We start from the raw sequence: 20,165 nt of genomic DNA, 5'->3' as shown, positions 1-20,165 counted from the left end.
AAATGTCTTCCTTCCCTATTTGCGCATTAAAATCTCCTAAAACGATTTTAATATCATGGGGGGGGGGAAGCGGTCATATTCTCTCTTTAGGCGCTCGTAGAAAATATCCTTGGTCAGCTCGTCTTTGACTTCCGTCGGGGCATGGGCACAAATAAGCCTGATGTTGAAGAATTTGGCTTTTATGCGGATTGTGGCTAGCCTCTCATCCACCGGAGTAAAGCTGGAGACAAGGTGTTTCAGTCTCCGACTAACCACAAATCCACAGCCAAAATCATGCCTCGTGTTATGGCAGCTATAGTATAGTTCGTCACCGTTTGGTGTTGTAGTGACGCCATTCCCAGTCCATCGCACTTCCTGTAAGGCGTTAATATCTGCCTTGTACTTCTCTAATACATCTGCCAGCGCGTATACTGCCCCTTCTCTATAAAGAGTCCGGACATTCCAGGTGCAGATCCGCAAATCATGGTCCTTTTCGTTTGCGTGGGTCGCAACGTTAGGGAGTTCCGTTTTTACTATTACTTTGTTTCTCATAGTAGTTCTCAGTTTTCCGGGGACGGGTTACTGGCCCAGCGCCCCAACCGCATGGGTTTTATGGGATTGCACACGTATCCCTTGTTGTGGCGAGCCGCTTGCTTCAAGATCCGACGCTCGCCAAAAGCCTTGTTGTTCTTTAGTCGGGTCACTGATACTTGGACCTCATTCTGACATTCCATACCATCATCAGGGATTGGTTCTGCGGTATTCTCTTCGCCGCCAACTACGGACACTAGCAGTTGGGTAAAATGTTCTTTCCATATCCTCAGCATGTTATCTGTGTCAGTTACCAGATTTCCTTCTTCATCTCTGCAGGAGGATGTGCCTGCACCAAAGCCATCGGTTTGATGTTTAATTCTTTGGTCGAATTTCCGTACTTCATTCTGACTCCTGTACATCTCAATTCGCTCGCACTCACGTCTTTCCATTTCCTTTTTCTTTCTGCGGAATAGGCGTTTCTCCTCGTTTCTCCTCTCTCCTTTTCTTCCGATACCTCTCATTCATCTGGGGCGTTGCTACTGCTTGCAGGGTTGCTCTATATGCCGCATTCTTGGCTTCAGTAGCATCTCGACACTTTTGGTCGTACAATGGGTTTTTTGGAGGAGGCTTCCGGTACCCAAGTACGGATTTTGCGGCATTTTCCATGGAGTGGGCAATAGTTTGCCACTGCGCCATTATATCATCGGAACAAGTAGTGCTTTCATCAAGCACTTGAGTCAGTCAAGTGGAGTATGCCGCTGCCATTTGTTGTGTCTGCAGCTTTTCAATGTCCAGCTTCCGTGCAGTGTCAGATCTTACTTTCCTCGCCATGTTCAATCGGGTGCGAACCTTTGCTGCAACAAGGTAATGATCCGAATCTATATTCGCTCCACGGATCGATCCTAACACGCTGGATGAATGCCTTCCATCTATCATAACGTAATCAATTTGGTTTCTCGTGTTTTGATCGAGTGACAGCCCTTTGGCTTTGTGAATATTTTTATATTGATATCTGGTGCTACTAACTACCATGTTTTTTGCCGCGGCGAAATCTATCAGCCTCAACCCATTACTGGACGTTATCTAGTGGAGGCCAAACTTTCCGACTGTTGGAACAAAAATGTCTTCCTTCCCTATTTGCGCATTAAAATCTCCTAAAACGATTTTAATATCATGGGGGGGGGGAAGCGGTCATATTCTCTCTTTAGGCGCTCGTAGAAAATATCCTTGGTCAGCTCGTCTTTGACTTCCGTCGGGGCATGGGCACAAATAAGCCTGATGTTGAAGAATTTGGCTTTTATGCGGATTGTGGCTAGCCTCTCATCCACCGGAGTAAAGCTGGAGACAAGGTGTTTCAGTCTCCGACTAACCACAAATCCACAGCCAAAATCATGCCTCGTGTTATGGCAGCTATAGTATAGTTCGTCACCGTTTGGTGTTGTAGTGACGCCATTCCCAGTCCATCGCACTTCCTGTAAGGCGTTAATATCTGCCTTGTACTTCTCTAATACATCTGCCAGCGCGTATACTGCCCCTTCTCTATAAAGAGTCCGGACATTCCAGGTGCAGATCCGCAAATCATGGTCCTTTTCGTTTGCGTGGGTCGCAACGTTAGGGAGTTCCGTTTTTACTATTACTTTGTTTCTCATAGTAGTTCTCAGTTTTCCGGGGACGGGTTACTGGCCCAGCGCCCCAACCGCATGGGTTTTATGGGATTGCACACGTATCCCTTGTTGTGGCGAGCCGCTTGCTTCAAGATCCGACGCTCGCCAAAAGCCGCCAGCCGCCCCTGTAAAACTTTTGAACAAAAAAATGTTGCCCAGCAGCACGTCGTTTGGTCTTGTCTAGCGATGAGCTAAAAATGGTTGCAATCTTAACATTACGGTTTGCAACTCCTTCTATCACGCTAAACGTTATAATTTTTGGTATATGGCGGCCTACATTTATTTGTGTCCCCACACATTAATTAAATCACACAGTGTCCTGTAAGGTCATTACGATTGATCGACTGCTTTGGGGTGAGGTTGGCCGCTAGATGTATGAGCAGAATGAAGATATCAGATTCGCAGTACACAAACTTATACCTTTATTTTAACCCCATAACGTCATAATTGGTGTATACAGCCGTTTGGTGGAGGGTGTCTATATGAGGGTTGGGCACCACACTTCATCTGCCACTTGAGCCCATATTTGAATGACGCACTCAACTAAGAAATATCCCCCATTTTTTTAATTGGTTAAATAATCTATTGGAGGTAGAGCGCCACCTAGATTCTTGGACACAAAGTTTAATGTCATATATATCAACTCCCAAATACCTTTCATTTGAGTTTTACATAGCTATGATCGAGTAAAATTCCCGTTTAGGGGGCCTTTTGGTGGGGCGGCCCGCAAATACTTAGACATAATTTTTTACGTCATATTCGCAATCTTCTCCCGAATACCTTTCTTTTGAGTTCCATAATGATATGTACGTCCAATATGTTTGTGTAGGGAACTTTTGGGGTTGGAGTGGCCCCTGGGATCCTTGGACCTAGCTTTTAGTACCATATTCGTATTATACTCTCCAATACCTTTCATTCCATATTGTCCCGATCGGTAAACCTTGACTTTAGGTAGTGTTTTTGGGGTAACGGGGGAGGGTCCGCCCCTTCCAATATCGACAAATTATATCTCCTATTCCTCTTTCCTGACCATATTCGTAATCTACTCCCGACATTTTTAGCTCATTGACAAGAAGCCTTCTTTTCCCAGACAAATCCAAACAACATGCTGCTGGGCGATACTTTCTTGATTAAAAGTTTTACACGGTTTATTTACTGAGAACTGTCGCCACCGCACCTAATATAAAGACCGGCAAATTAGTTCTTTAACACTGAGTATCGTTTAATATGGCAATTTGATTTGATTTAAAAAGGCTAAATTATGATTATTCAACAGGTCAATTATAGACAACTAACACATGAGGATCAATGTTATGGGCGCTAAGTCGCTCCAAGCAAGTCGCGCAAGCATACGGGGCGATATGGAACGGAGAACTTTTAAGTTATTTTATAAACATTTTGGGTATTAAAGTCTAAACCATTCTCTTATAGATGGCAGCGCTAACATTTAGAAAAGCGTCGTCTGTTTACAAATGGATTAACGGAATGAAGACGCCACCACGAACAGAGAGAAGGCAGAGTGGTAAAAATTGATAATGCAGCAATTATCTCTGTTATGGTAACCTATCGGTCCTTAAAATAAAGAAAAATTTTATGTAGGAATTTCGTTGCGGTTGATTGCTGTATTACTTTTTAAATTTTCCAAGAATTCCCCATAGATAAAAATTTATTTAGTAGAGTGTGAATATCCAAGATTGTGTTTAACTGTTAGAGGGGTAGGGTCAACGAACGTACACAGAATCAGAGCTATTGGAGAGTAGGTTACGTAACGTTTTGAAGGCGAAAGCGCAGTGGAGCGGGTTTTATTGAAAATTTAGGTCAAAGATAAGAAGCCTCCTTTTTATAGTCGAGCCCAAGTGGCGCGCCGATAAGCACACATTTTTTCGTTTTGTCATTCGATTCGTTCGCCAAGTCATTGAAAACAGCTGATTTTATAAAGGGAAAAAAGCTGTTTTCAATGACTTGGCGAACGAATCGAGTGACAACAAGTAAAAGCGTGAAGAGTTCGTCCGGGCCGAATCTTACATATCCATGGTAGAGGGCATGGATCTCATTTGTCATTTTTCTGCCCGATATTTCTTTATAGGCAAACAAAGGATAATGGATAAAAAATGCAAAGCTATTGGAGATATTTCAAGTTATCATCAGTTGGTCTACGAATTTAAGATTGGATGTAAGGTGTACTCCATTTATTCAGCCCGATATTCTCATGATATCTGATTTAGGGGTGTTTTCGGCGGTGAGGTGGTCCACCCTGAAAAAATATCAGCATCGTGCTTTTCTTTCAAATACCATTTATTTAAACCCCATACTGCCATTGGTTTAGGGGAGTTTACACGATAAGGTGTCCCCGAAACACATAGTCCCAAAATAGGTTATCAAATTTGTTTTCTAATCTCAAATACCTCTCATTTGAGCCACATATTGGCATGGTCGAAAAATGTTTACCCTTTGGGGGGTGTTTTGAGGAAGGGGTGATGCCCTAAAGACATGTTAATACATTTAGAAAAAATAGTCTGCTGATATCAGCAAACATTGTCTGATGATATTAATTTAAAATTTTAAAAAATTCAATCAAAAATTATCAAATTGTACATAATAAAAAAAAATTAATTATATGCTTGTAAAATTAAAAAAAAAAAAAACAAGTAAAAGCGTGCTAAGTTCGGCCGGGCCGAATCTTATATACCCTCCACCATGGATCGCATTTGTCGAGTTCTTTTCCCGGCATCTCTTCTTAGGCAAAAAAGGATATAAGAAAAGAGTTGCTCTGCTATTAAAACGATATCAAGATATGGTCCGGTTCGGACCACAATTAAATTATATGTTGGAGACCTGTGTAAAATTTCAGCCAATTCGTATAAGAATTGCGCCCATTGGGGCTCACGAAGTAAAATAGAGAGAACGATTTTTATGGGATCTGTATCGGGCTATAGACCGATTCAGACCATAATAAACACGTTTGTTGATGGTCATGAGAGGATCCGTCGTACAAAATTTCAGGCATATCGGATAATAATTGCGACTTCTAGGGGTCAAGAAGTCAAGATCCCAGATCGGTTTATATGGCAGCTATATCAGGTTATGAACCGATTTGAACCTTATTTGACACAGTTGTTGAAAGTAAAAATAAAATACCTCATGCAAAATTTCAGCCAAATCGGATAGGGATTGCGCCCTCTAGAAGCTCAAGAAGTCAAATCCCCGGATCTGTTTATATGGCAGCTATATCAGGTTATAGATCGATTTCAACCATACTTAGCACAGTTGTTGGATATCATAATGAAATACTTCGTGCAAAAATTCATTCCAATCGGATAAGAATTGTGCACTCTAGAGGCTCAAGAAGTCAAGACCCAAGATCGGTTTATATGGCAGCTATATCAGGTTATGGACCGATTTGAACCATACTTGGCACAGTTGTTGGATATCATAACAAAACACGTCGTGCAAAATTTCATTCTGATCAGATAAGAATTGCGCACGCTAGAGGCTCAAGAAGTCAAGACCCAAAATCGGTTTATATGGCAGCTATATCAGGTTATGTACCGATTTGAACCATACTTGGCACAGTTGTTGGATATCATAACAAAACACGTCCTGCAAAATTTCATTCTGATCGGATAAGAATTGCGCACGCTAGAGGCTCAAGAAGTCAAGACCCAAGATCGGTTTATATGGCAGCTATATCAGGTTATGAACCGATTTGAACTATACTTGGCAAAGTTGTTGGATATCATAACAAAACACGTCTTGCAAAATTTCATTCCAATCGGATAAGAATTGCGCACTCTAGAGGCTCAAGAAGTCAAGACCCAAGATCGGTTTATATGGCAGCTATATCAAAACATGGACCGATATGGCCCATTTACAATACCAACCGACCTACACTAATAAGAAGTAGTTTTGCAAAATTTCAGCGGCTAGCTATACTCCTTCGGAAGTTAGCGTGCTTTCGGCAGACAGACGGACGGACGGACGGACGGACGGACAGACGGACGGACATGGCTAGATCGACATAAAATGTCACGACGATCAAGAATATATATACTTTATGGGGTCTCAGACGAATATTTCGAGTAGTTACAAACAGAATGACGAAATTAGTATACCCCCCATCTTATGGTGGAGGGTATAAAAAAGATGGAATAAAAAAAAATTTAAATATTTACGAAATTTTTGAGCTTTTCTAACTTTTTAAAATTCAAAAAACAGAAGAAAGAATTTGCTGTTTCAGCAGCAAATTACCGCTGTCGAGGTTGGCTCGTCATAGACAACACTGGTTTCTATTGCTTTTTTTCTTTGTATTGCAAATTTTTTAAACAGCATGCCTCGATTTTGATGTAGCGTTTTGGACGCTCAATTCTTAGGCAACGTTTTTAACGAGGCGTTCTTGATGCAACCTTTTTGATGCTGTGTTATTGACGCAGCGTTTTCTACTTCGCGTTTTTGACGCCGCGTTTTCGATATCACATTTTTAACACTGTTCATTTGATTTCGCTTTTTTCGCTAAATTCTAATCGGATTTTACCGAACGTTGAAGTTTTCCGATTGCCGCGCCTTTTTTTTTTACACCACTTTCTTTACCTTGCTATAAATTCCTGCATCAGTTCCACCGTTGGATCCATATAATGAGCTACATTTTTTGGATGCATTAGCACTGGATTAACAGTATTGCGAAATTTTACCCACTCTGGACCACTAAAAATGTACATTCTTTAACTATCTTCAATTCAAGCGAATAAAAGTGCACAACTTACCTTCCTGTGGCTCCCAAATTGCCCTTATACAAATCATCTTTTCTACCCTTGCGATAATCGGTAATAACCTCACTTCCAGGCCTTTCGGGATAAGGACCAACGGTGCGAAAGATTTTCTCAAAGTCTTCTGGATTAAAGGTTATCAAATTGGTGTTTTGGCCAAACATGCCAGGCATGAGGTAAATATCACCAAAGCGTTCCCTACACATCAGCATAACTTTGTCAAAATTTTTATTATAAAAATCACCACCTTTCATAAAGCCTCGCAGCATTTGTAGCCTGGTAGGACCGGGCACTGTATAGAAGGGTTTGGCCCTATTCCATTCCTCTTGCAAATCAAGTTTTGCAGCGGGACATTTTTCAGGCTGCAGCAAGAAAAATACAATTAATCCCTTAGGGGGAGGAAGCGAACAATGTTTTACCTTGTTTTTGACAACCGTTGAAAAATGTTGACTAACACATTTGAACTTGGCATTTCTGCTTTGTTTTAAAATATTTTTCGCTAAGAATTTCATTTTTATTTTATATGTAACTAAAGGTCCGCTCCGCTACCTACTCCCTGGATTAATGTTGAAACTGTACTGTATTCAGTAAAAGCATTTTTATTTAGTGATTACATGCCTGCAGGCAACTTTTTGGCTCGATAATGATAATTTAAATATTTATATTTGAATCACAACTGAATTGCATCTGCTTGTTAATTTGTGGCCCATTTGCATTTCATTTCATAATCAATGAATAATGACCCACTTCCCGGAGAACAGCTCAATTTTAAGTCAACATTTTTTTATGCGATAACAAAGTCATATATACTGCAAAAGACATCAGCTACCTTTTATACGATTTTCATGCTTCCTCCTAAGATAAGAAACGACCAATGAACCACCAAAGGGCAGATAAAAGCCATTCAAGGATAGCTACGACATTACGATTTTTCGCGTACTCAAAAATTTGAGCAAATTTGCACAAATTGTCACTGGAAGTCGTTCGCGTATTTTATTTGCAAATTTCTACTGGAGGTTTCTTTCGCAGCAGAAATTTGCAGCAAAATTTTTCAGAAAACCAGCTGTTCAATTCAAATAAATAGCAAAAGAGTGTAAAGGCAGGAGAGTAACTCCTGCAGATTTTTACTGGCAAACTTTTACTGGAAAAGTACGCAAACTGACCTATGATTATTTTGCCTCATGCGGTTAATATTCTATTTCAAGTGAAGCGGCAGATCTAGAGCCCGAGAGAAGCGACAATGTTATGGTGGACCTCGTTTCCCCTATACTCGTGTGACCAGGGAGACCACAACTTCCGACCTGTCCATCAGAAACAAGTCAATCTGACGGTCAGTCAGGAGAGTGTTTCAAAAGGCTGGGTGGGGTATTTAACCTTTCGGATGAAGATCTGATGATCATCATGATTCCAGCCTACTTTTCCTAAGGGTCGGAATTTAAAGAGCATGCGAAATGCGAATCTTCTCCATCTGTGAAGAGACGTGATACCGCCATGGCGTGTATCTCGAAAGGGGTTGGTAAGGGCAAATACGAACTCACACAGAGGGAGAGGAATCCTAGAAGGACTGACTGGTCGATGTACACGGTGCTTGTGGGAACCAGGAAACTTGAATTGACAGCGAACGCGATAGCAACGGCCATGATGAGTAGCTTTGAGGGGAACAGTCCTCTCATCTACCCTGGTAAAAGGTCGCAACCTGTTTGGTGAAATGGGGAGCTGAAGACATTGAGGCGAACCACGTAGAGGCTATAGAACAAAGCCAGTCGTATCAGTCGGAGTACGTATTAGGATCTGTATAAAGAGTAGGTACAAAGGCGAGATGATATCGGCTAAAGGGGTCTCATGAGTTGGCTCCTGTGAATCGATGGAGGCAGTGAAGGAGTCCGCTAGATGTCAGAAAGAGTAATGTAAGGACCCGAAGACCCTCTGTAGTGTCCGGAGAGAGGACAGAACTTGGACGGAGCCTTGTTCCGAAATTCTCGAACTCCTGGCTGCAATGTACTTTCCAGTTTGCTCGGTTGTGGCCAGTGGACCGGTGATTTCCGACGTTACGGATGTCCTTTGGATACGAAGTAGTGCTGAGGTTCTGTCTGTTGTTAGGAGGATGATAACAGAGGAGGATAATCCGGGCGGTTAATTCGTTTAAGCCCTACGAATTGATCGGACGTTCATTATCATAGGCGGACACGACAGAAGCCGCCTGGCATACGGTCCCGGCTAAAAATCTTCTGGAAAAGATTTTTAGGGCTTATGTTTTGGAGGCCACCAAAGCACAGAGAGTGTGTCCGCCTATAACACTAACCGCCCGGGCTCAAATCCTGGCGAGAAAATAAAAAAAAATTTAAAAACTTCTTGCACGGAGGCGCGCCGTTCGGACCCGGCTATAAAAAGACTCTTATCGTTGAGCTTAAACTTGAATCGGACAGCACTCATTGATGTGTGAGAAGTTTGCACGTTCCTGAATGGAATGTGTGTTTTGCTTGGCTTTGTGCCGTGTGTGTGGTGGGAGGTTAGGGTCTTTTTCATTAACAAGGCAGGAAAACCGAGCCACTTCAATCAGTCTTTCGTCTTAAAGACATTTGAGAGAGTGTTGGACGCGTACATCACGGATCTTCTTGATCCATCGTTAATAAGCCACTACCAGCATGCCTATACCAAGGGTGGGTCGGTTAATAGCGCCCGGTGGGTTACATAGAGGGGAACTTGGAGGCAGACAACCCAACGGTTTTCTTGGATATAGAAGGAGCTTTCAATTACGTCCATACATCACGCTCGACTCATGTCACAACTCGATAGGTAGAAGTTAGGAACGGTCCACTGGGTGTATACTGCTATGTTTCTGCCGACCGTCACCTTTGGGTACCTAATGGCCCGCTCAAGGGCTCGATGTCCGGTATGATGGAGGAGCTATAGAGCATTGCGATGGTACACTAAATGCGATGCTGGATCGAAGACCATTGTACTTGTACGTGGAGTGCTCGGCGTTGAGGACTGCCCTCCGACGGTGGGAATTAGGCGCTAGGCGCTCTTCTGATTTCGGGCATTCATTTGTTCTGCGGAAGGCCGGTAGCGTGGAACGACTACGTCGATCTGGAGGTAGAAGTCGTCCCGCTCGTTTTTGAGTCCCTCTCTTTACACGGATGATTCCAAGCTGGATGGTGCACCGGGGCAGGGGTTTTCGTTGAGTGCCTTGGAATTAGGGAGTCACATAGACTTATGGAAGGGTGCAGTGTATGTCTAAGGTTTTTGCGATGCTCAGGGCCTTGGATGTGATCCTGAGGCTGGAGCGGCGGCTCTATCACACTGTTATGATTTATGTAGATAGTCAGGCGGCGTTGAAAGCCCTGTATGGGGATCAAGTGTAGTTGAGGCTTGTCGGGAGTAGCAAGATTGTGACAGATTGTGCTGGGTTCTAGGCCATCAAGGGGTGACAGAGAACAAGGTGGCTGACCAGGTTTGGATCACGGATGGATTATGCGAGTACGACGCCTATCGTAAACCTGTTGCGTGTCCTTTAACCTAACCTTACTTAAAAACCACAAAAAGGCGACTACGAGAAGAGTGTTATTGTTAGAAGTGGACTTGAATCGGCAGCGAACCTACTGAAAGAAGCCATATTAAGTAGTTATGAGCAAAACTACCCTCTGACCTACACGAGCAGAAGATTGCAGCCCGTTTGGTTGAATGGGGACTTAAGAAGACTTAGACTACAAGGAGGCTCTGTTATAGGACGAATAAAACCAAACTGCATGCGGACTGGCAACGGTATATTTGCTAGACTACATAGCGACTGGTTGGCGGGAGGTTGGGGTGGTTTTCATCCCAAAAGAGAGCATTCTTGGGGATTTTAATAAAGCTCGAGAACATACATGGCGATCTGGTTGACATTAGGGTAAATAGGGTTGTTATAATGTCAAGAGACCGAATTATCATCACTGGTCACATTGTGGGGCTTCTGGTTATCAATGGGATTCTGAAGTCTTTCGAGAGGGTGAAGGTAGTTGCCAATGCGGAATACGCCGATATTATGGTGGGTGGCCGTTTCCTGTTCCTGGAACGGGTAGAGCTGCCGCTCTATCCCTCTCACCAGAGGTAAAGTACTTGGCGTGAGTTTTTACCAGAAACTAAGCTGGAGAAGGAATTTTAAGAAAGGGGTAAAAAGGGGCCGAAATGCGCTCTACTTCAGTCGCAAATCGATAGCAAGGAGTTGGGTGCATAGAACGGGCACGGTGCACTAGGCGGTTATTCGCTCGATACTCACCTATGGATGTCTGGTGTGTCCCCCGTTGGATGATCGATAATGTACAGGGTACCGCGGCGGTGCTGATCTCTGGAGGAAGGAGAAATGCCCGTAGAGAGACGTTGAATACTATTTTATATTTAGTGTGTAGGAACGAATAACGCCTAAGATTGACAGATTCAAGTAATTGGCACCCCTCAAACTTTGGGCTTTCTTCTGTTCTGCTGTAGTTAAGTCATCTCTTATATACCAGGAAAGTCACTCTTTTTCCCCACCCTTCTGGGTCCTTCTGTATACAAGAACTAGCTGACCCGGGTCCGCCCCGCTGCGACTTCTTTTACTTTATATTGAACAAAAGTTTCCTTGGAACATTTATTTTCGACAATCAAAGAGCTTTTAGTGAAATACCATGCTACGAAAATAGTATATCGCTTGACTAACAGTTTAACAATATAAGTGCCTTTATCTGAATCCCATATGATCTTTATTGATTGGATGTAAGGTGTACTCCATTCTTAAAATACTTTATTTCAGCCCGATATTCTCATTATATCTGATTTAGGGGTGTTTTCGGGGGTGGGGTGGCCCCACAGACACTTTTCCCGAATATTGATATCAGATTCATGCTTTACTCCCAAAGACCTTTCATTTGAACCCCATATTGCTGTGGTCGTAAATTTGTCCCTTTTGGGGATGTTTTTGGGGAGTGGCGTCCCGCCGAACACTTTGTCCCATATTTGGACATCATATTCGAATTCTTCATTCAAATACCTTTTATTTAAGCCCCATATTCATATAGTCAGTAAATAAGTCCTGTTTGGGGACCAGAAACGTGGTCCCACATCTGGATATTAGATTCGTATTCTACTAGTAAATACCTTTCATTTGAGTCCCATATTGCCATGGTCGGTAAATATGTCCGGTTTAGGGGTGTTTTGGGGTTTGGGGTGGTCCCCCTAACACTTGGTCCGACAATTGGATATCAGATACGTTTTCTTATCCTAAATACCTTTCATTTGAGTCCCATGTTTTCGTGATTGGTCTAAATATATGTTTGGTAGGTTTTAGGGTGTGGTGGGCCCCTAGGTACCCCATCCGAAATTTGGATACCAAATTTTTATTTTTAGGGTACAATATGAGAGCACACAAAATTTTGCTTAAATCGCACCACCCATCTCCGAGATCGGTCGTTTCTGAAAATTAGGGTAAGGGGGAGGGTCCGCCCCCCTTCGGATATCAAAAAATTATGTACCGTATTTTCACTCACAAACAAGCACAAACTGATTTTTATACCCACCACCGAAGGATGGGGGTTTATTCATTTTGTCATTCCGTTTGCAACACATCGAAATATCCATTTCCGACCCTATAAAGTATATATATCCTTGATCAGCGTAAAAATTTAAGACGATCTAGATATGTCCGTCCGTCTGTCTGTTGAAATCACGCTACAGCCTTTAAAAATTGAGATATTGAGCTGAAACTTTGCACAGATTCTTTTTTTGTCCATAAGCAGGTTAAGTTCGAAGATGGGCTATATCGGACTATATCTTGATATAGCCCCCATATAGACCGATCGGCCGATTTAGGGTCTTAGGCCCATAAAAGCCACATTTATTATCTGATTTTGCTAAAATTTGGGACAGTGAGTTGTGTTAGGCCCTTCGATATCCTCCGTCAATTTGGCTCAGATCGGTCTAGATTTGGATATAGCTGCCATATAGACCGATCCTCCGATTTGGGGTCTAAGGCCCATAAAAGCCACATTTATTATCCGATTTTGCTGAAGTTTGGGACAGTGAGTTGTGTTAGGCCATTCGACATCCTCCGTCAATATGGCTCAGATCGGTTCAGATTTGGATATAGCTGCCATATAGACCGATCTTCGCATTTAGGGTCTTAGGCCCATAAAAGCCACATTTATTAGCCGATTTTGCTATTATTTGAGACAGTGAGTTGTGTTAGGCCCTACAACGTCCTTCGTCAATTTGGCTCAGATCGGTTCACATTTGGATATAGCTGCCATATAGACCGATCCTCCGATTTAGGGTTATATGCCCATAAAAGCTACATTTATTATCCGATTTTGCTGACAGTGCGTTGTCTTAGGCCCTCCGACGTACTCTGTGAATTTGGCTCAGATCGGTTCAGATTTAGATATAGCTGCCATATAGACCGATCCTCCGATTTGGGGTCTAAGGCCCATAAAACACGCATTTATTGTCCGATGTCGCCGAAATTTGGGACAGTGAGTTAAGTTAAGCCCCTTGACATACTTCTACATTATCGCACTGATCGGTCCAGATTTGGATATAGCTGCCATATAGACCGATCTCTCGGTTTTAGGTTTTGAGGCCGTAAAAAGCGCATTTATTGTCCGATGTTGCCGAAATTTGGGACAAAGAGTTAAGTTAAGCCCCTCCACATATTTCTGCTATGGGACATAAGTTATGAGTTTTGCACCGGATTTTGACGAAAGGTGGTTTACATATATAGCCGAGGTGATGGGTATCCAAAGTTCGGCCCGGGCGAACTTAACGCCTTTTTACTTGTTATATATAAGATGAGTCTTAATTCAATGGGAGTGTGGTGGCAAAACCTCTGTGGTCAAGAATTTCGAGAAACAGGACGCCGCTTTTCTTGGGCCAGAGGAGGCATGATTACCTACTGCTGATAGGCGTTCTCATTGGTCATTGCAACGTCAGGTCCTTGACGTCGCGCTGGACGCAGGGTAACCGATGGTGAAGGGAAGAACACCTATTTTACTGACAGAAATCCCTCCCGCCTTTAGTCTCCTTGGTTTTGTACAGACCTGAATTGGCTGACGGGTCCATAATTTTTTCTCTTGAACATTGGTTTAATTTTGATGTCTTGTCTTCTGTCCTCTGTCCTCTTTTTATACCCACCACCGAAGGATGGTCTAGACATGCCAGTCCGTCTATCCGTTGAAATCACGCTACAGTCTTTAAAAATAAAGATATTGAGCTGAAACTTTGCACAGATTCTTTGTTATCTATAGGCAGGTTAAGTTAGAAGATGGAATATATTGGACTATATCTTCATATAAAGCCCCCATATAGACCAATCTGCAGATTTCGAGTCTTAGGCCCATTAAAGCCACATTTATTATCCGATTTCGTTGAAATTTTATAGAGTGCATTATGTTAGACCCATACGGCCCACATTGACCTAGATTTAGATGCAGCTGCCATATAGACCGATCTCCCGATTGAAGGTTTTTGGCCCATAAAAGGTTAACCTATTAACAGATTATGCGGAAAGTAGGCACCATTAGTTGCGTTAGGCGCCTCGGCATTCGTACCGAGTATGGTAAAAATCGGGCCATATTTGGATCTAGCTGCCATATATACCGATATCCTGATTTAAGTTCTTGGGCCAACAAAACACGTGTATTACTCGATTTCGCTGAAATTAGAATTGGCTCTGTCGGTCAAGAACCTGATATAGCTCCCATGTAAACCGATCTCCCGATTTGACTTCTTGAGCCCTTAAAAGACCTAATTGTCTGAAATTTTGCATGTGTTGTTCTTTCGTGATTTCCAAGAACTGTGCCAAGTACAGTGTAAATCGGTCAATAATCTGATAAAGCTCCCATATAATCCGATATCCCGATTTGTCCCAATTTTATTGTTCGATTTGTCAAGTACGATCCAAATCAGTCTATAACCTGATATAGCTCCCATATAGACCGGTCTCTCGATCATCCTTGTTCGGTTCCTACAAGCTTTAATTTTTGCTGGTTTAACAGAAGTTGTAGTTGTAGAATAAAATTATGCCCTTCAACTAAATTTATTTTGTTGTTGTTGTTGTTGTAGCAGTTTATTGTGTTCTATCTTTCGCCTGCTTGATTCTGTTGAGTGTCAAGACACAGGAACTCTGCGACTAAGATGGAGTGCGTCCACAGGGATCTGGGTCTGAGGCGAGTGGGTCTGGCCGGGCAGTTAAACAGGTGACGTGTATCGTGCGGTCCCTGGTTACAATCGGGACATACATCTTGCACGTCGGCCTCAATCCTAGCTCTGTGGGAATTGAGGCGGCTGCATCTGCCGGAACGCAATTGAGCCAGAACTACTCTGGTTTGCCGGGGGAGGTCGATTTCTTCGGGTGCAATGGGTGGCGGTCGCTCTCCAAGGACTACATTCACCCGGTAGACAATTACCGCGTCTGCTACCGTGTCTGCATGAGTGTTGTTCAGACCCGCTTGATATGCCGCTTGATCTAGAGGTTCTCTCTTGTAGCGCTGAACCTCACGCTCTAGATCGTGTAGATCTACCTTAAGGCTTCTGGGCGGTGGGTATCTATCCACAAGATGATGATTTGGATGGTTTCAGCGATAACACCCCAAAAGGTATTGCTTAGACAGCATAGTTATGTCTTCGCACTGGTAGGATCTTTGTCTCCTGATGGAGGTGGTCCACATGAGAACTGAGGAGACAGCCCGTCGCAGTTCGGAGGGCGGCATTCTGACAGATCTGAATATTATTCCACTGCGTGTCACAAAGTTGACGAGACCACACTGGCGCTGCATAACTTACCACAGACCGGCCAATTGCTTTGTACGTGGTCAACAAGGTTTCTTTGTCTGCACCCCAAGTGCTGCCAGCGAGTGACTTGAGGACCTTGTTTCTACTTTTGACTTTATTGCAGATTGCTGTGGCATGTGAGGAGAATGTGTCAGAGCTGTCAAATGTGATGCCAAATATTTTGGGACACTTGATGGTCGGAATCATTTCTCCATCGACCATCACAGTCAGCTCAGTATTCACCTCACGCGTATTTGTAGTGAACAATATGGCTGAAGATTTGGTGGCGGATATCTTGCAAATTTCTTGCAGCGAAATATGAGGCAAGCTCGTTGAGGTAGACGTTCAACCTACCGCAGATGTCATCAATGGGTGGGGGGCCTAATGCCATGATCGTACAATCGTCCGCATATGATACGATCTCTATGCCGTCTGGAGGGGGTGGAATGGAGGATAGGTAGAGGTTAAACAGTGCCGGAGATATCACCCCACCTTGAGGAACTCCCTGTTTCACTCTACGACTTTTTATCCCTAAATTCCACAAATGACTGGCGGCCACACAGATAATTCGCGACCCAACGTTTCAGGCCTGGCTGGAGGGACGTGTTGGCGATGTCCTCAAATAATTTGGCATGATTGACCGTGCATTCGATAGGTCCAGTGCCACGAGGATCGTCCTATCACATGGCCTGGGTTGATTGAAGCCACGGCAAATGTGTGCGGTGATGGCATGCTAAGCTGTTGTTGTGCTGTGCCGTCTCCGAAATCCATGTTGATGCTCGGCGAATGGAAATTCTCCTACGAGGCTCGGGAGGAGTAATGCCTCAAGCGTCTTTGCCATTGGTGAGAGAAGGGAGATCGGTCTGTACGACTCCCCCAAACTCGGGTCTTTTCCAGCCTTCAGTAGCGGGATCACTCTGCCCATTTTCCAGACATCGGGAACTATAAGAGTGTTCAATGACAGGTTGAGGACAGTGGTAAGGTACTCAACTCCAGGTGAATCCAGATTCTTCAGCATCAATGTAGAGATTCCGTCGGGGCCCAACGTCTTGGAGGATTTGGCGCCACGGATGACATTCGTAACTTCGCCCACGGTAAATTGTGATGGCTGTTAATCGGCTCGGAGACCACGAATACGGCGAATGGCTCTCCTCCTTGCCCTGTCTCTCTCGGGATGCACAATAAATTGACGGTTGAACAACCTGGCGCATCTCTTCGGATCAGTCACGGTTATCTCGCCAAAAGTGACTGTCCTGTCCTGTCATCCCTTCTACCGGGGTTCGAGAGTGACTTAACAGTGGCCCACAGTTTGCCTACACCGGTGCCTAAGTTACATTGCTCCAAGTGTTCCAGCCACAAATTCCGCTTATGTTCGTTGACTACCCTGTTTATTTCCAGATTCAGCTCGCTGATTCTGAGGTTAGCGGGGTCCATAGCACGAATCTCATCACGCTCGTCTGCGAGTACCACTGCTTACGCCGGGAAATTGGGTCGCACTTGGGGTATTCGAACGGCTGGTATAAAGTGAGCGGCTGCTGCGTTAATGATGTCTCGGAATTTCCTCTCGCCCACAAGCACATCAGAGGGGGGTGGCAGTTCACTGAAGCGACGATTGGTATACTCTCTGAAGCCAGTCCAATCGGCCTTCTTATAATAGATAAACGTCCGGCGCTCAGAGGTTATGAAGTCGGGTGGTCGATCGATGGTGAGAATTATGGGGAGGTGGTCTGACCCCAAAGAGATGACGGCTTGCCCGACACTCAGGAGATCAGGGGATGCAATTGAGATGTCTGGCGAGCTGCTGCACCTCCTCGTAATCCTAGTGGGGGCATCCTCATTCACCATGCAAAACGTGGAGCTATCTATCTGCTCTGCCAAAGCTATGCCACGCTGGTAGTTACCTAGGGGAGAATGCCATGACGTGTGATGCGCATTAAAATCCCCCAGAACCAGACGATTATGGCCAGATAGCAAACCACTTATGTCGGGGTTGTAAGCCATTAATCGGGACACAGCTACCAACCGGCGGTATGTACACGTTGCATAGCTCTATCTCGGCAGTACCAGACCTGACTGCTATCCCCATGCATTCCATGTAGGGGTCACTAGCGTCAAGCACAGGCGAGATAGGTATATACTGCACGGAATGGTGTATAACGAAGGCCAATCCCCCACCTCCATTCCTTGAGCGATCCTTACGTAGCACATTGTAACCGTGACAACTGTGCAAGCTGCAGGTGTTGGTCAGCTTTGTCTCCTGGATCGCTGCGACCTATATGCTCTTCCGACTCATAAAGTCTACGATCTCATCGATCTTGCCACGCAGTCCGTTGCAGTTTAACTGCAAGAACGATACACTTCCCGGCACTGGCCTGGCAATAGTAGGGCTAGGATGCTGTCATTTCATAAATTGCCGTATGGGAGAGGTCGGGGGGGTCACATAGTCCGACGACGATGACGCTTGTGACCCACTGCTGGCTATGTTCGCACAGCACCTTGCGACATAGCCAGTATGACTATACTCCCGTAGTGAAGTTAGGCCAGAGCAAAAACGGAAATGTACCCACTCCATGCACCGGTTACACCTGACCGACACCGACCGATGATGAAGGAGGTTCTGGCAAACTGAACAGAACCAGGGTCCGGGGTTCTTTTCAATCCCGGCACGGACCAGAAGCGTGCGGAGAAGGCACTCCGGGATGTGCCTCTCCCATGACGAAAAAAGACGAACTCGTACACTGAGGCGGCAGCCCTTGCCGATGAGGATTCCATCGGGTCAATCCGGTGCATACAACCGGCTGCCATGGGATTGTATTGATTTTCAGCAGAATCCATGGTAGTGGGTACCCAAGATTCGGCGCGGCTGAACTTAGCACTTATCCCTTCTTCTAGGGCGAACTCAAATAAAGGGGTTGGTAACAGAGGTTGATAGTCATGTGCCCTCCAACCTTATTCAGCAATTGTTGTGCTTTTGCGGTACACTCATTAGAATATGGTCTATGTGTTTCTATTTACATGTCATTTCTTCATTCCTGGCCACTATTTTTTATTAAAAAACAAGTAAAAAGGCGTTAAGTTCGGCCGGGCCGAACTTTGGATACCCACCACCTCGGGTATATATGTAAACCATCTTTCATCAAAATTCGGTGAAAATTTCATACCTTATGTCCCATATCAGTTATATCAAAATAAGTTCCGATTTGGACCATATACTAATAAGTACACTAGCTATATCTAAAAATAAACCGATCTGAACTAAATACGACACGGATGTCGAAAAGCCTAACATAAGTTACTGTGTCAAATTTCAGTGAAATCGGATTATAGATGCGCCTTTAATGGGACCAAGACTTTAAATCGAGATATCGGTCTACATGGCAGCTATATCCAAATCTGGACCGATTTGGGCCAAGTTGCATAAAAATGTCGAAGAGCCTTACACAAAGCAATGTCCGGCTAAATCGGACAATAAATGCCTCTTTTATGGTTCCAAAACCTTAAATCGAGAGATCGGTCTATATGGCAGCTATATTCAAATCTGGACCGATCTGTGCGATATTGCAGAAGTATGTCAAGGGGCTTAACTTAACTCACTGTTCCAAATTTCGGGGACATCGGGTAATAAATGAGCATTTTATGGGCCCAAAACCATAAATCAAGAAATCGGTCTATATGGCAGCTATATCCAAATTTGAACCGATCTGGACCAAATGGAAGAAATATGTCAAAGGGCCTAACACAACTCATTGTCCCAAATTTCAGCGAAATCGGATAATAAATGTGGCTTTTATGGGCCTTAGACCCTAAGTCGGAGGATCGGTCTATACGGCAGCTATATCCAAATCTGGACCGATCTGAGCCAAATTGACGAAAGATGTTAAAAGGCCTAACACAACTCACTATCCTAAATTTCAGGAAAGTCGGATAATAAATGTGGCTTTTATGGGCCTAAGACCCTAAATCGGAAGATCGGTCTATATGGCAGCTATATCCAAATATGGACCGATCTGGGCAAAACTGACGAATGATGTCGAAGGGCCTAACACAACTCACTGTCCAAAATTTCAGCAAAATCGGATAATAAATGTGGCATTTATTGGCCTAAGACCCTAAATCGGCGGATCGGTCTATATGGGGGCTATATCAAGATATAGTCCGATATAACCCATCTTCGAACTTAACCTGCTTATGGACAAAAAAAGAATCTGTGCAAAATTTCAGCTCAATATCTCTATTTTTGAAGACTGTAGCGTGATTTCAACAGACAGACGGACGGACATGTCTAGATCGTCTTAGATTTTTACGCTGATCAAGAATATATATACTTTATAGGGTCGGAAATGGAATTTCGATGTGTTGCAAACTGAATGACAAAATGAATATAACCCCATCCTTCGGTGGTGGGTATAAATAAAACTTTATTTTAAATTAAAATTTTCCT

General features: G+C 43.8%; 1 protein-coding gene across 1 annotated transcript in view; it reads right to left on the bottom strand.

Moving 5' to 3' along the window:
- LOC106094209 (probable cytochrome P450 12c1, mitochondrial) overlaps nucleotides 1-13,874 on the bottom strand; it is a 29,406-nt gene extending 15,532 nt beyond the window's left edge. Inside the window, exons 1-6 of the mRNA XM_059364526.1 lie at nucleotides 13,849-13,874; nucleotides 11,202-11,270; nucleotides 10,077-10,243; nucleotides 7,360-7,439; nucleotides 6,938-7,302; nucleotides 6,765-6,878 (exon numbers count right to left, since the gene is read on the bottom strand). Coding sequence (XP_059220509.1) covers nucleotides 6,765-6,878; nucleotides 6,938-7,302; nucleotides 7,360-7,439; nucleotides 10,077-10,243; nucleotides 11,202-11,270; nucleotides 13,849-13,874 — 821 coding nt within the window. The remainder of the gene's footprint in view (nucleotides 1-6,764; nucleotides 6,879-6,937; nucleotides 7,303-7,359; nucleotides 7,440-10,076; nucleotides 10,244-11,201; nucleotides 11,271-13,848) is intronic.
- Between the last annotated feature and the right edge of the window lie 6,291 nt (nucleotides 13,875-20,165).

The sequence above is a fragment of the Stomoxys calcitrans genome, chromosome 1 (genome assembly GCF_963082655.1).
Source record: "Stomoxys calcitrans chromosome 1, idStoCalc2.1, whole genome shotgun sequence".
NCBI lineage: Eukaryota > Metazoa > Arthropoda > Insecta > Diptera > Muscidae > Stomoxys > Stomoxys calcitrans.
Note: the sequence above shows the minus strand (reverse complement) of the source record. Positions and strands in the feature narration are given on the sequence as shown.